At 47.9% G+C, this 15,197-nt stretch overlaps 1 protein-coding gene across 1 annotated transcript in view; it reads right to left on the bottom strand.

Moving 5' to 3' along the window:
* Nucleotides 1–903: 903 nt before the first annotated feature.
* ADAMTS15 (ADAM metallopeptidase with thrombospondin type 1 motif 15) overlaps nt 904–15,197 on the bottom strand; it is a 49,295-nt gene continuing 35,001 nt past the window's right edge. The window contains exons 5-8 of the mRNA XM_083162881.1: nt 10,262–10,439; nt 8,200–8,375; nt 6,254–6,429; nt 904–3,616 (exon numbers count right to left, since the gene is read on the bottom strand). Coding sequence (XP_083019007.1) covers nt 2,875–3,616; nt 6,254–6,429; nt 8,200–8,375; nt 10,262–10,439 — 1,272 coding nt within the window. The 3' untranslated portion in view covers nt 904–2,874. The remainder of the gene's footprint in view (nt 3,617–6,253; nt 6,430–8,199; nt 8,376–10,261; nt 10,440–15,197) is intronic.

Below are 15,197 nucleotides of genomic sequence, written 5' to 3'. Positions count from 1 at the left end.
AATCCCCCCTGGGAGAGCGGGTCCTGGAAGGGAGTAAGTCCCCTCTACACTCAATTTACACTTTACAGTCAATTGACAGATAAAGCCCTGAAAGGGTTACAGAAGCTGCAGTCTGCCTGAAATACAAGAGGAGAGAGCAGCATGTAGTGTGTGTGTGTTGTAATAGGGCCGCGCCATGCCCACCTCAGCGCGCACCTTCCCCCCCTTCCTCAGCGCAGCTTTGCCTATGCCCTGCTTTAAGGGACAGAGTCTGTCGGCGCTTGGAGGGTTAGCTGTGCCTGTTTTATCCGGCGCGCTATAGATCCCCCCTCGCGGCCGCCATTAACCCCCGCCGCGCCAGTCAAAATGGCGGCGGCGCCTTGCAGGGACAGCGCTGCCTGCGTGTAGAGGGTAGGGACAGGTGGGGGCTAGTACACGCGCCTTTCTACAAGGCGCGCTTCAGACCCCCGCCGCGGCCGCCATTAACCCCTTCCGCCGCGCCCTTATTAGCGCGGCATCTGCAGGATAAGCGCTGCGGCGTACATAAAACTGGGTTTTTGTACTCACCCTGCTGAGGCTTGAAGTAGCGTCTGTCACTCCCTTCTTGATGGAGGGTGGCAGGAACGCTGTAATGTCGCGGCAGGTGCCTTTGAAAAGGCCCTGACTGACAGCCTGGGAAAAACCCAGGGGCGCAGGAACCCGGACCCTAGCTTTTCAATAAGCAGGGAAGGGATCCTCAGTTTTTAGTAGAAAAAACAGAGAAAAATGTTGAAAAAGGCTCAAAAGAAAATGAGTAGTGCAGGAGCAGTGAGAGCTGTGACTAGCTCCCTCAGGCACAATTTTCTCACTGGGGGATGATGGGTCTTGGAGGGGAGGAGCTAGTCTCCCCTGTATTAAAACTAAGTAGTGCCTAGCTCCCAGCTAACCAAGCTCCAAAACCCGAAGTGATTCCCAGTGGCCCCTGCTGCATGTCAGAGAAACAGTAAAACTTCATCCCTATAGATTCATTATGTGAAACGCGTCAGCTGGTTAGGACTCCTTTTATATGAATATGAATGACGGAGACAATCTTCCACGCCAGTCCCAGGGCCTACACACACCCCTTGCCCCTCCATCATCCCATACAGGAGATACATAGAGGTAGATTATCTCGGAGGTTTGTGTACCCCTTATTTGCCACACAGCCCTTCTGAAAGTTGTCAGCAGACCTAGACACATCTGATAGAGTTTCATATATATTTTGGACATTTGCTGAAGTTGCTATTCTAAATATAAAAGCTCAACACAGATGTTTTGGGGCTGAATTGCAATTTGGAGGTACATGTGAGAATGGCTCAACGCGATAAAAGATCCCTGCAATATTCTGACTTCATTTACTCCCTTTATTTCTCTGGAGGGTCCCGTTTCATCCCTGAACTCATCCTCTTATCTGCCCATTTGCTAGATATCTCTAACGCTTGCTTTGATCATATATGACCAGTCGTCCAATGAGAGAAACATACAATAATACTAACTAGCTGCTTTGGCTGAATGTCAGAGTATAAATATATATAGTGCCTCTTCTGCTTTGTTCTCCTTCATATCTTTGATGACCTCACCATGGGGCAGATGTATTAAGCCTGGGGAAGTGATAAAGTGGAAGGTGATAACACAGCAGCCAATCAGCTCCTGGCATTTTTCAAACCCAGCGGGTAATTTGACAGTTAAGAGTATTGGCTGGTAGGTTATCACTTTCCACTTTATCACTTCCCCAGTGTTAATACATCCGCCCATATGTCTGTAACAGTTTCTACGGGATCCGGATGATGGGTCAACAGTTTATAGGTCGACAGTAGATTGGTCGACCCCAAAAGATCGACATGCACCAGGTCGACCTTGACAAAAGATAAACATAAACTAGGTTAACACTGACAAAAGATCGACACATGTAAAATGGCGACATCTCAACATGGTCAACACATAAGGTCAACATAGGTTTTGCGCAATATGTAAATTTTTAGCAAGGTTTTTTCATAATTCAACATGCACATGGACTCTGATTGGGAAAGGTAAAGCGCATGGCGATTGGAGATAGCCATGCTAGGGTACATGTTATACTAATTCAGGGTCCACGTGCTCAGGTTTTGTAGAAGACAATGTCTATCCTATGATCCCCACCAGGGGAGGTACCATAGCGGGGCTACAGCACATTTCAAAATTCAAATATGGGAAGCCACACCCACTGACAAGAAATGCTATTGCAAACTGACTCCATGGCAGTTGGTGTGTCTGCACTATCTGAATTTTGCACTGCGCTGCAGCCGCTCCTCTGGAGCCACCAATGATCCACACCCATTTCTTCAAAGCCTCTCCAGCACTGCTGCTACAAAAGCTGCTCCATGGACTGCAGTCCTCATTTCTTCTTTAAGGAGGTCGCACCGCTGTGATTTAAGAACATCACGGAGCTCGTGCCATGTGACTTGATGCTTATTAAGTACGTGAAGCCCTTTATCAAATTCACGATGTCCGAAACTCCAGCGGCAAAAATGAAATGCGAGAAGACAAACAGTGACGTAACTTTTTCACAAAGCCACCGGCCGACGTTGCACTACCATGGACAAGTCATCTTAGGAGAAGCCACACAAACACTGAGACATTATCCACCTTTGACACTGAAAATAAGACATTAGACACTAACTAACACAAGAAACACGCTGATAAAAAGTGCAAAGCATTAGCCTTCAAATGTCCCTTTGTTTGAAACTACCGAGATTATTACTCTAGTTTCAGAAGTAAACTTTTTGGTCCTTAGAAGGGGCCACTGGTTTATCATAGCACATCTCCAGAGTTCAGTGCCAGATGCAGACATGCCTGCTGCTCTACATTGTCACCCGTTCTAATTCCTAAGCCCTTGAGTTAACACGGCCGAAGATGGCAAAAGTCCAGTTCCTGCGGCTTCCTCTTCAGTTTGCAGTGCTCTCTAGGTAGACTGACTTTTCCACCCGCACTGCACCGTAGCTGCCGTCTCTTAAACCCCCTTCCGCAGGTCTTAGAGCAGCTTGTCCATTCTCCGGCCTCCCACATCGGACATGGGTCACCACAGTTCCTTATCTCCGGTGGCCTCAGGGCTGCTTGGCAATCTGACGTCAGTTGTTCCCAAGGGTCACGACATTCAACTAGTCGGGTTTGCTGTCCATTCCCACAGCTAACTGAGCAAGGTCCCCATTTTCCTGACGACCAGTGAGACTGGGGTTTGGGCCGGGGCGGAGGGGGTGGCAGGCCAGCGAGGCTATTGCTTATCACATCCCCAGCTTTACTGTCTTTCTTTTCCCGTGGGATGTAAAATGAGTACCTGAGCCGCGGCGGGGTCATTTTCCCCACACATAGCACCTCTATATTCAACGGCTCTTGAATCACACTGACGGCCTGCAGTGCCTCAACTGCTGTCCCTGTACCAGTATACTTCAGGAGGCTCCCACGTACCGGAATGTCACGCTCCACTGCAGACACAATGTAATTCCCATTCAGCAGGTAACGCCCTTGGCCGTTCTTTACCGCTAGGTAGTTGTCATCGTTAATTAGACCTTTATACCCGCGTTGTCTCACGTCCAAATTGCTAGCCCCAGGGGGGACCGAAACCACAAAATTATATCCATGTCTGTAAAGAAGGGGGAATAGATGAGTTAAATAAATAAGAGGATTACAAAAAATTCTAAATGCTCTTTTAAGGACAACACACACGATAAACACATATAAATGACCTATAGGCTGTACTTTCTAACCAACAAGTCAGAAGAAGGCAGATAACCTTCAATTGCAGGTGGACAACACAAACTAGTATTTTTCTTATACTCAGTTCTTTATAGTATGACCTATAAGGGGAAATTTAATAGGATTAGAGATTTATAAAGTGAGAGATTTGGTAAGAAATCTCCAGGTTTTTTTTAAAGCGGCAATCATTTACACTGCAAAACCGGTTTGATTTTGCAGTACAAATGATTGTCGCTTTATTAAATAAAAATGGAGATATCTTAGCAAATCTCTCACTTTCTAAATTTCTCATCCTATTAAATCTCCCCCTTGGTGCCCCAAATTTATGGCGTCTACTTTTCCCGGCCTAAAATATATGCATTTACCTGCAGGCCGAACCTCTTCTTTACTATGCGATCTGGGTGGAATATTACCGCCCAGGATCACATTGTAAAATGCAATCCTAACAGCACGATGCAACATCCCATAAGTGCAGGGACAGGGCTCCGAAAGAAGCCCGGTACTTGTTTCCTAGCACGGCGCCAGCGATTTTAATTGCAGGCATCGGGACCTAAAAAATCGTGTCGATCGCATCGCATGCAACCAAATAGCATGCAATGCGATCAACGCGATTTTTACATTGGAAGCAATGTAAAATGGTCCCTGGGACCCAATTTTACATTGGGACCAATGTAAAATGCACTCCAGACCCCAATTATTATTGCATACCCCCACTCATGGGTGAAATGGCCCCCCATAGTTAACGCCACCCCAGTATTGATGCCAACCTGAAGCGTGGCGAGCGCAGCGAGTCCGCGAGGGGCGGCGGTACGCATCCTCCGACCTTTTCATACCCCCACTATCCACATCGGTGTGGAGTTGAGTTTATAAAGTGTGGCGAGCGCAGCGAGCCACAGAGCCCGAAGCGTGGCGAGCGCAGCGAGCCCCGGGAGGGGACGCGCATTATTTCACAGGTATTACGCGTGCGCTCGCCACGCTTCGGGCTCGGTGGCTCGCTGCGCTCGTCACACTTTATTAAATCGACTCCACGCCGACGTGGATAGTGGGGTTATGAAAAGGTCAGAGGACGCGTACCGCTGCGCTCGCCACGCTTTGGGTTAGCGTCAATACTGGGGTGGCGTTAACAATGGGGGGGCCATTTCACATGTAAAATACCCATTAGGGTGCCTATACAATAAAAAATCGGGGCCATTTGCCCTTTTAACATTGTCCGATATGTAAAATCGCGTTGATCGCATCGGTCACATCGCATGCCATTATAATGGCATGCAATGGTCGCGATCAACGCGATTTTGTCATTGACGGCTAATTTAACATTACTCCCTATGTAAAATCGCGTTGATCACTTCGCAAGCCATTATAATGGCATGCAATGGTCGCGATCAACGCAATTTTTTCATTGACGGGGTAAAAAGGCTAATAATACCAAAATATCGGGTTGGTCGCGTCAATCGCATACCTTAAGTTACCTTAACTTAAGGTATGCGATTACCCACAACGGGCGCCGTGCTAGGAAACAAGTACCAGAAGCCCATCCCTGCGATGTGCTGAGCCAGGCGCCAGGGGGTCTGTGTATGCGTGATTAGCGCTGACCCCCTGCCGACCCCGCTGTCTGCACTGCCCCGGCAGCAGTGCGGTGTGTAGCCCATAGGCCTACCGCCATCCTAAAAACCTATGAGGGAGGTGGCCGACTCTCCGATCCCTGCTGCGGCCCCTCCTACATGCATTGGGGCAATACTTAATATTTGCGGCTAAGCCCAGAAAATGGGTGTTTTGGGGGATTTAGCCACAAATATTGAATAATAAATGGGCCCCTAAGTAGCAGATGTATTAAGCCTGGATAAATTATAATATGGAAGGTGAGAATGCAGCTCCTTATTGCCATTTTTCAAACCCATCCTAAAACTTGACAGTTAGGAGCTGGTTGGTTAGTGCATTATCAATGGACACTTTATCACTTTTCCAGGCTGAATACATCTGCCCCTAACACTGCTCCCTAATACTAAGCAAAAGGGACTTCTAAGTCAAACGACTGAATGTATACATTACCAGCACTAGTTCCTTAGCGGGTAATGTAATATTCAGAATATTCTATTTCTCCCCCCACAAATGTAGTCACAGTCATAAAAAAAAAAGAAATAAATTGGATGCATTTTATCAGTAGATATTTGTTAATACAATGCAAAACAATAGGTCTGATACAGAGCTGTTAGCTATTTTTGAAGATGGACAAAGCTATGCACTGCAGGTGGGGCAGATGTAAAAAGTGCAGAGAGAGTTAGATTTAGGTGAGTTATTTTCTTTCTGTACAGGATAAATACTAGCTGCTTTATTCTTACACTGCAATTTAGATTTCGGTTTGAACACCCCCCACTCAAATCTTACTCTCTCTGCACATGTTACATCTGCCCCACTTGCAGCACAGCATGGTTTTGGCCATTTTCAAAAATTGCGCTTTGTGAACAGGTCTGAATTAGGTTGTATGGCAATACTTTCCAGGGAATACTGAGATCAGGACACTCACATGGGCTTAGTGAAAAGACCAGAGATCTTCTTGCAGCTTTTATTGTCCCCACCACATACTCGGCACTTGTCAAACTTCTTCTTGGAGCCCAGTTGGCCGTCACAACCGGCTTTAATGCACTTGCCCTGCACGCACACGGACGTGGAGTCTGGAGCGCATGGAGTGCCATCCACCACCTGTGTGGTAGGAGAATCACAGGGTCACACTTATAATGTATCTGGGGGTTACAGGACAGTCAGAGAATACTGGCAGAATGAGTCATGTACTGTATGTATAATCTAACATGCATTACATGCCATAACCAGAACACCAGACAGTGGTTTACATATGCGCCCCAAATAACACCGCCTGTAGCTGTGCAATGTGTTCAGTGTTTGTCTGATACATTTTAGGTCACAGTGCATCAAATCCAGGTGCAAAATGTTCAATGCTTCTTGCTGTGCATTTCCCTAGTGATTATATGGCAATAGTGGTCATGCGGAGAAATTAGACGTAAAATGATTGACAAGGGAAATGTAAGCGCAGCCATCATCGGGATGTGGGCGTGGCTTCTCACAGAGGGGGCATGGCCTATCACCGTGACCCCGGGGTATGCGGTTGATAGGTCAACACTAAATAGGTCGACACTCAATCGACACTCAATCAACATAACTTTGGTTGACAGGGTCAAAAGGTAGATACAAGCAATAAGAAAAGGTTGTCATTTTTCACGTTTCAGGTGTTTTGTCATACTTTACTATCCACATGGACATAAAGGAAGAATATAATAGTGTGCCCGAGTCATGGCGAGCGAAAAGAGCCATGCGAGGGGAGGCAGTACAGAGTGTCCATGTCAAGGTAAGTCAACACACACCAAAAACCGTGAAAAACTCACGTCAACCTTTTGTCCCTGTCACCCTAAGCTAGGGGTGTCCAAACTTTTTGCAACAAGGGCCAGATTTGGTGAAGTGTAAATGTGTGGGGGCCGACCATTCAGCCTGACATTCTTTGAATCATTAATCACATCAGAATGGTCCCCCACTCTGCCCCCATTCACTGTATATCCCCCAGCCTGCCCCTCCTTCACTGTATGTTCCTCACGCTGCACCCATTCACTCTGTCCCCCAACCTGCCCGCCTTCTCATAATGTCCATCAGTGCCTCCATTTATTGTATGTCCCCTTCACCGTATGACTCCCATTCACTGTATGTCCCCCATTCACTATGTACCCCACTTTGCCCCCATTCACTGTATGTCCCCCAGTCTGCCCCTGCTCCCCTTCTCTGAATGGCCATCACTGCCTCCATTCACTGTATGTCCCCTAGCCTGACCCTCCTTCACTGTATGTCCCCCACTCTGCCCCCTCCCTTCTCTGTATGTTTCCCAGCCCCTTGTGTGAGCCAGAGGAAGGAGAGGAGATGCTTGGGCTCCCGCTGCTGCCCTCCTCCACTCTGCATGTTACGGGAGCAAGCTTCCCCCTTGCTGCCCCCCTCCCCAAACACTGCTGTCACTGTGATTGTGGAGTAGGGTGATATACGATTGCAGCAGCAGGGGTAGGATGCCAAACACATCTGACTGTGGCCGGCACCTCCTCACTGCAGCAGACAGCAAGGTAAAGGTGCGCTCGCCGGGGCCCCACCTTTAGTGTCCTGTGCTGTGCTTCCCACATCTGATGCTCTGCCTGCTTCCAGCTGGAGGCTGCAGGCCGCTTGAAATTACAGCACGGGCCGCATTTGGCCCCCAGGCCTGACTTTGGACATGCCTGCCCTAAGCCATGTCAACCTTTTTAAGGTGATGACATATGGCCTGTCGACAAATAGTGGATGACTTTTTGAGTGTCGACCATAATTGCATCAACCCTATGACCCACACCCGACCCCGGCACCCCTCCTCCCACTGTAAGATGATTCAGTGATCCCCTGCTCCCTTAACTGATGATGTCAGTGCCAGTCCATTACCATACTAACCTTTTTTGCCAGCACGTAGAAGTAGCCTGTGCCGTTAGCTCTGCAGATCAGCTTGCATTTGTCCCTGGGTGACACCCCTGAGTATTTAGGGACCCACCCCACAGTGGAGGTTAGTCGGTTTGTGCTCTGGTTGAAACCGTTATACGCCTCGCATTGCTCTTCCCGAAAACCTTTACCTGTAACAGAGAGGACGCCTTCAGTAAGTAATCCTGTACAGTACACATAGTATAGCACACATACAGTATATGTAAGCTCTCCCACAGACGGTCCTCTTATCTATTCTAGAGAAAGAAGGCAGGGACTCTTTGTTGGGGCGGCGGCCAGTGCTTACCAGCTCGCTAGGCTGCTAATTTGCTATACACTTACAAATACCGGCGCTGTACACTGCAACGCACAGGCCAGCTCAGTATGATATACACAGCGATGTACACTGTAATGCACAGGCCAGCACAGTATGATATACACAGCGATGTACACTGTAATGCACAGGCCAGCACAGTATGATATACACAGCGCTGTACACTGTAACGCACAGGCCAGCACAGTATGATATACACAGCGCTGTACACTGTAACGCACAGGCCAGCTCAGTATGATATACACAGCGATGTACACTGTAATGCACAGGCCAGCACAGTATGATATACACAGCGATGTACACTGTAATGCACAGGCCAGCACAGTATGATATACACAGCGCTGTACACTGTAACGCACAGGCCAGCACAGTATGATATACACAGCGCTGTACACTGTAACGCACAGGCCAGCTCAGTATGATATACGCAGCGCTGTACACTGTAACGCACAGGCCAGCTCAGTATGATATACACAGTGCTGTACACTGTAACGCACAGGCCAGCTCAGTATGATATACACAGCGCTGTACACTGTAACGCACAGGCCAGCTCAGTATGATATACACAGCGCTGTACACTGTAACGCACGGGCCAGCTCAGTATGATATACACAGCGTTGTACACTGTAACGCACAGGCCAGCACAGTATGATATACACAGCGATGTACACTGTAACGCACAGGCCAGCTCAGTATGATATACACAGCGATGTACACTGTAACGCAGAGGCCAGCACAGTATGATATACGCAGCGTTGTACACTGTAACGCATGGGCCAGCTCAGTATGATATACACAGCGCTGTACACTGTAACGCACAGGCCAGCACAGTATGATATACGCAGCGCTGTACACTGTAACGCACAGGCCACCTCAGTATGATATACACAGCGATGTACACTGTAACGCACAGGCCAGCTCAGTATGATATACGCAGCGATGTACACTGTAACGCAGAGGCCAGCACAGTATGATATACGCAGCGTTGTACACTGTAACGCATGGGCCAGCTCAGTATGATATACACAGCGCTGTACACTGTAACGCACAGGCCAGCACAGTATGATATACGCAGCGCTGTACACTGTAACGCACGGGCCAGCTCAGTATGATATACACAGCGATGTACACTGTAACGCACAGGCCAGCACAGTATGATATACACAGCACTGTACACTGTAACGCACAGGCCAGCTCAGTATGATATACGCAGCGCTGTACACTGTAACGCACGGGCCAGCTCAGTATGATATACACAGCGATGTACACTGTAACGCACAGGCCAGCACAGTATGATATACGCAGCGATGTACACTGTAACGCAGAGGCCAGCACAGTATGATATACACAGCGATGTACACTGTAACGCACAGGCCAGCTCAGTATGATATACACAGCGCTGTACACTGTAACGCACAGGCCAGCACAGTATGATATACGCAGCGCTGTACACTGTAACGCACGGGCCAGCTCAGTATGATATACACAGCGATGTACACTGTAACGCACAGGCCAGCTCAGTATGATATACACAGCGCTGTTCACTGGAACGCACGGGCCAGCTCAGTATGATATACACAGCGCTGTACACTGTAACGCACAGGCCAGCTCAGTATGATATACACAGCACTATACACTAGAACACACAGGCCAGCTCAGTATGATATACACAGTGCTGTACACCAGTGTATACAGGTCACTCACCAGTATCGGGGCAGGGGTTCAGGGCGCAGGACCGGTACTTCACCCGTAGTCCCTCACAGTAGGTTCCTCCATGCGATGGCGCTGGATTGTTACATTCTCGTTTCGCCAGCTGAACGCCCCCGCCGCAGGTCCGGGAGCAATGCCCGTATGGACTCCACTTCCCCCAGGAACCATCCACCTGGAGAGAGGACGGAACAGGCAGATTATATTATTATATTATACATATTGCACCAGTCCTATAGGGTACATTCATTGTATCTGCCCATCACAGTCACTATCCTATTCCTGTTGTACAGCGCTACAGCGTGTGTTTGTGCCACAGAGGGGCATTCCGCAGTGCATGGACAGCCTATTACAATAGGATCTCTGTGTAATGATGGAGAGAAGGTGACATTCTGTATGAACCCGAGAACAAGTGTGAGCAGATCCGAGAGGCATACAGGAACACGGGTCAGGCGTTTATTTATCCTCAGTGGTGCCAAGGACATCGCTATGGAACGCGCTAATCTGGCATCTCCGGCTCACACTGAGAAATACATCCTATAATTCACCTTATATGGCAGTGATTTATACTGACATTATACCTATATACACATAGCGGCATGTCTCCGGCCGCATTGGGGATAGACTTAGCGGTCCACAGCAATAGACATGAATACAAGTGATGTACCCCAGATATGTGTGCAAACCTGTTAATAACCTCGTAGCACCCCCTGCCCAGAACTAAAGGAACATTGTCTCAGATGGTCTGTACCAAAAACGAGTGTACAGTATATCATAATTGTCTAATCTGGCAGTTCCTCAGAGAGATTTGCATTTTTAGCCTTGTATCTGTACATCCAGGGTCTGGGCTCTGTGCTGTGACACAAGCGAATGTTGTATTGTATCAGTACCTCCGGGGTCTAGGTTCTGTACTGTGACATACTGTAAGCTAGCGCTGTACTGTATCTGTACATCCAGGGTCTAGGTTCTGTACTGTGACATAAGCTAGCACTGTACTGTATCTGTACATCCAGGGTCTGGGCTCTGTGTTGTGACACAAGCGAATGCTGTAATGTATCTGTACCTCCGGGGTCTAGGTTCTGTACTGTGACATAAGCTAGTGCTGTACTGTATCTGTACCTCCAGGGTCTAGGTTCTGTACTGTGACATAAGCTAGCACTGTACTGTATCTGTACCTCTAGGGTCGCGGTCCTGAGCTGTGACACAAGCTAGCGCTGTACTGTATCTGTACCTCCAGGGTCTGGGTTCTGTGCTGTGACACAAGCTAGCCCTGTACTGTAACTGTACCTCTAGGGTCTCGGTCCTGAGCTGTGACACAAGCTAGCACTGTACTGTATCTGTACCTCCAGGGTCTGGGTTCTGTGCTGTGACATAAGCTTGTGTTGTACTGTATCTGTACATCCAGGGTCTGGGTCCTGTGCTGTGACATAAGCTTGTGTTGTACTGTATCTGTACATCCAGGGTCTGGGTCCTGTGCTGTGACACAAGCTAGCCCTGTACTGTATCTATACCTCCAGAGTCTGGGTCCTGTGCTGTGAAACACAAGCTAGTGCTGTATCTGTACATCCATGGACTGGGTCCTGTGCTGTGACACAAGCTAGCGCTGTACTGTATTTGTACCTCTAGTGTCTGGGTTCTGTGCTGTGACACAAACTAGCGCTGTACTGTATCTGTACCTCCAGGGTCTGGGTTCTGTGCTGTGACATAAGCTTGTGTTGTACTGTATCTGTACATCCAGGGTCTGGGTCCTGTGCTGTGACACAAGCTAGCGCTGTACTATATCTCTACATCCAGTGTCTTGGGTCTGTGCTGTGACACAAACTAGCGCTGTATCTGTACCTCCAGGGTATGGGTTCTGTGCTGTGACATAAGCTTGTGCTGTACTGTATCTATACCTCCAGGATATGTGTTCTGTTCTGTGACGCAAGCTAGCGCTGTACTGTATCTGGACATCCAGGGTCTGGTTCTGTGCTGTGACACAAGCTAGCACTGTGCTATCTGTATCTGTACCTCCAGTGTCTGGATTCTGTGCTGTGACACAAGCTAGCGCTGTACTGTATCTGTACACTCAGGGTCTGGTTCTGTGCTGTGACAAAAGCTTGCACTGTACTGTATCTCTACCTCCAGGGTCTGGGTTCTGTTTTGTGACACAAGCTAGCGCTGTATCTGTATCTGTACCTCCAGGGTCTGGGTTCTGTTTTGTGACACAAGCTAGCGCTGTATCTGTATCTGTACCTCCATGGTCTGGGTTCTGTTCTGTGACACAAACTAGCACTATATCTGTGTATCTCCAGGGTCTGGGTTCTGTGCTGTGACATAAGCTATTGCTGTGCTGTCTGTATCTGTACCTCCAGGGTCTGGGTTCTGTGCGGTGACACAAGCTATCGCTGTGCTGTCTGTATCTGTACCTCCAGTGTCTGGGTTCTGTGCTGTGATACAAGCTAGCGCTGTACTGTATCTGTACCTCCAGGTTCACGGTTCTATGCTGGGAAACAAGCTAGTGCTGTACTGTATCTGTACCTGTACCTCCAGGCTCAGGGTTCTGTGCTGGGACACAAGCTAACGCTGTACTGTATCTGTACCTCCAGGGTCTGGGTTCTGTGCTGGGACACAAGCTAGCACTGCACTGTATTTGTACCTCCAGGGTCTGGGTTCTGTACTGTGATACAAGCTAGCACTGTACTGTATCTATACCTCCAGGGTCTGGGTTCTGTGCGGTGACACAAGCTAACGCTGTACTGTATCTGTACCTCCAGTGTCTGGGTTCTGTGCTGGGACACAAGCTAGCACTGCACTGTATCTGTACCTCCAGGGTCTGGGTTCTGCACTGTGATACAAGCTAGCGCTGTACTGTATCTATACCTCCAGGGTCTGGGTTCTGTGCGGTGACACAAGCTAGCGCTGTACTGTACCTCCAGGACTTCCTGACAAGTATGTAAATCAGCATGTACTGTAGTGAATGGTAGTAAACACTTTGATGTTATAGACTGTGATGGACATCTAAGCACAGTAGGTATTTCCCAACTCTCTCTTCAGAACTCATCTTAATGATTCTGACAGCAAGTACAAACAGATGTGCGGCCGCAGACCGCTGCTAATGGATGTACGTAATGCACGCTTGTGTACAGTGACACTCATGGCCTGCTCGGTAACATACACTACAATAACCTCTATTCTTCATACAGATCTGATTCTGCAACCTATGGAAAGTATAATCCTATTAGGTGTGTTCTGGCTTTACCTAGAACATATAAGGTCTAATGATCATGCTGCTGTAGTAATTACCATTCTGTATCTCTGCTTACTGCAGCAATACATAATGTCCTACAGCAGGTATCTACCAGGACATGACTCGGCTTGGAGAGTGGCGATAATCACGCTAAGCAGATGTGTTCTCCCTGTCACCGGCTGCCTAACGATGACGGCAAAGGGCTCAGCAATATGAGCATAAGTGAAGAGTTGGATTTTGAGGGACCAAATGTTTGAGAGCCTGGTCCATTGGGGACAGCAGTTCCACAAGTGGTAAACAGCACAGAAGCCTTGACGGTGGAAGACTCAGGTGACAAGGCTTGAGTAGACCATTGGTCAAGGTGATTAATGAGGGCACTGGATTCTCCATCCTGAGTGATCCAATTATGATCAGATGCATTGGTCACCTGACTGACCTTGCATTCTACGCTGACCTAATTTGGTGAAGACCATCTCGCTGGTCAATATCTGGACAGAAAAGATCATTAAGATATAAAGCTCTGTACTAGCCCGGATAAGCTGCAGGAAGCATACATACATTACATACTGTACTATTCATGTTGTATTTAGCTAAGCTCTTTATGTGAAGAGGGACGTACTGTATATTAGTTTTACAGTTACTCTAATTGCAATATCAATGCTTAGATGATGGCTCTCCCAATTTTCCAACAATTAGCATGGTGTGTCCAGCCATAATGTGCTGGACATTTCACACTTCCCTATGGTATTTACTGGATGATCCAGTTCTGACTTTCTCACACTATAAATCACACAAACTTGGACACTTAAGTCTCCATGTATCCAGTGCTATCTCACCATGCGTCATCAGGAGACCAGAGAGATCATTGTTCTAATTTGACACAATGTTACCCAGTCCCAACAGGAAAGAAATGTTCCCATAGTCATTAGTCAGACACATGAAGGGAGTACTGTGGACAGTGCGATAACAGCGCCAACCCAGCAACCTCCCTGATCACTGGCTCTTCTTAGGAAAAGGGAGTTATAAATCCTGATGTTGTATAATTACTGTATAAACTAATTAACTAGATAGCTCACCAGCTTTATACAGTCCTAAACCTTGAGGCACTGGTACAATACTCATTTATAACACACAAAGCTGCCAAGGCATGCAAAATGCACTTTTGGTACAGTAGTGCCAAGCAACTTAATACAGTAGTGCCACACACTTTGATACAATAGTGCTACACACTGTGGTACAGTAATGTAATGCTCAGTGATACAGTAGTGCCATGCACCGTGATACAGTGGTGCCATGTACCTTGATAAAGGTGCCTCGCACCTTGATACATTAGTGCCTCGCACATTGATACAGTAGTGCCGCTCACCTTAAGACAATAGTTGCCAGGCACCTTGATACAGTAGTGTCTCTCACCTTGATACAGTAGTGCCCGCACTGTTATGTGATATAGTGCTGCCTCGCACCTTGATACAGTAGTGCCATGCGCTGTGATACAGTAGTGCCACACGCTGTGATACAGTAGTGCAGTGATGGCTAACCTTGACACTCCAGCTGTTGTTGAACTACACATCTCAGCATGCCCTGCTGCAGTTTTATTATTTGGTCATGCTAAAACTGATGCAGGGCATGCTGGGATGTGTAGTTCAACAACAGCTGGAGTGTCAAGGTTAGCCATCACTGCAGAAGTGTCTCACACCTTGATAC

Source organism: Crinia signifera, chromosome 19 (genome assembly GCF_055691185.1).
Source record: "Crinia signifera chromosome 19, ASM5569118v1, whole genome shotgun sequence".
Lineage (NCBI taxonomy): Eukaryota > Metazoa > Chordata > Amphibia > Anura > Myobatrachidae > Crinia > Crinia signifera.
This window is presented reverse-complemented; position numbering and strand designations above follow the sequence as displayed.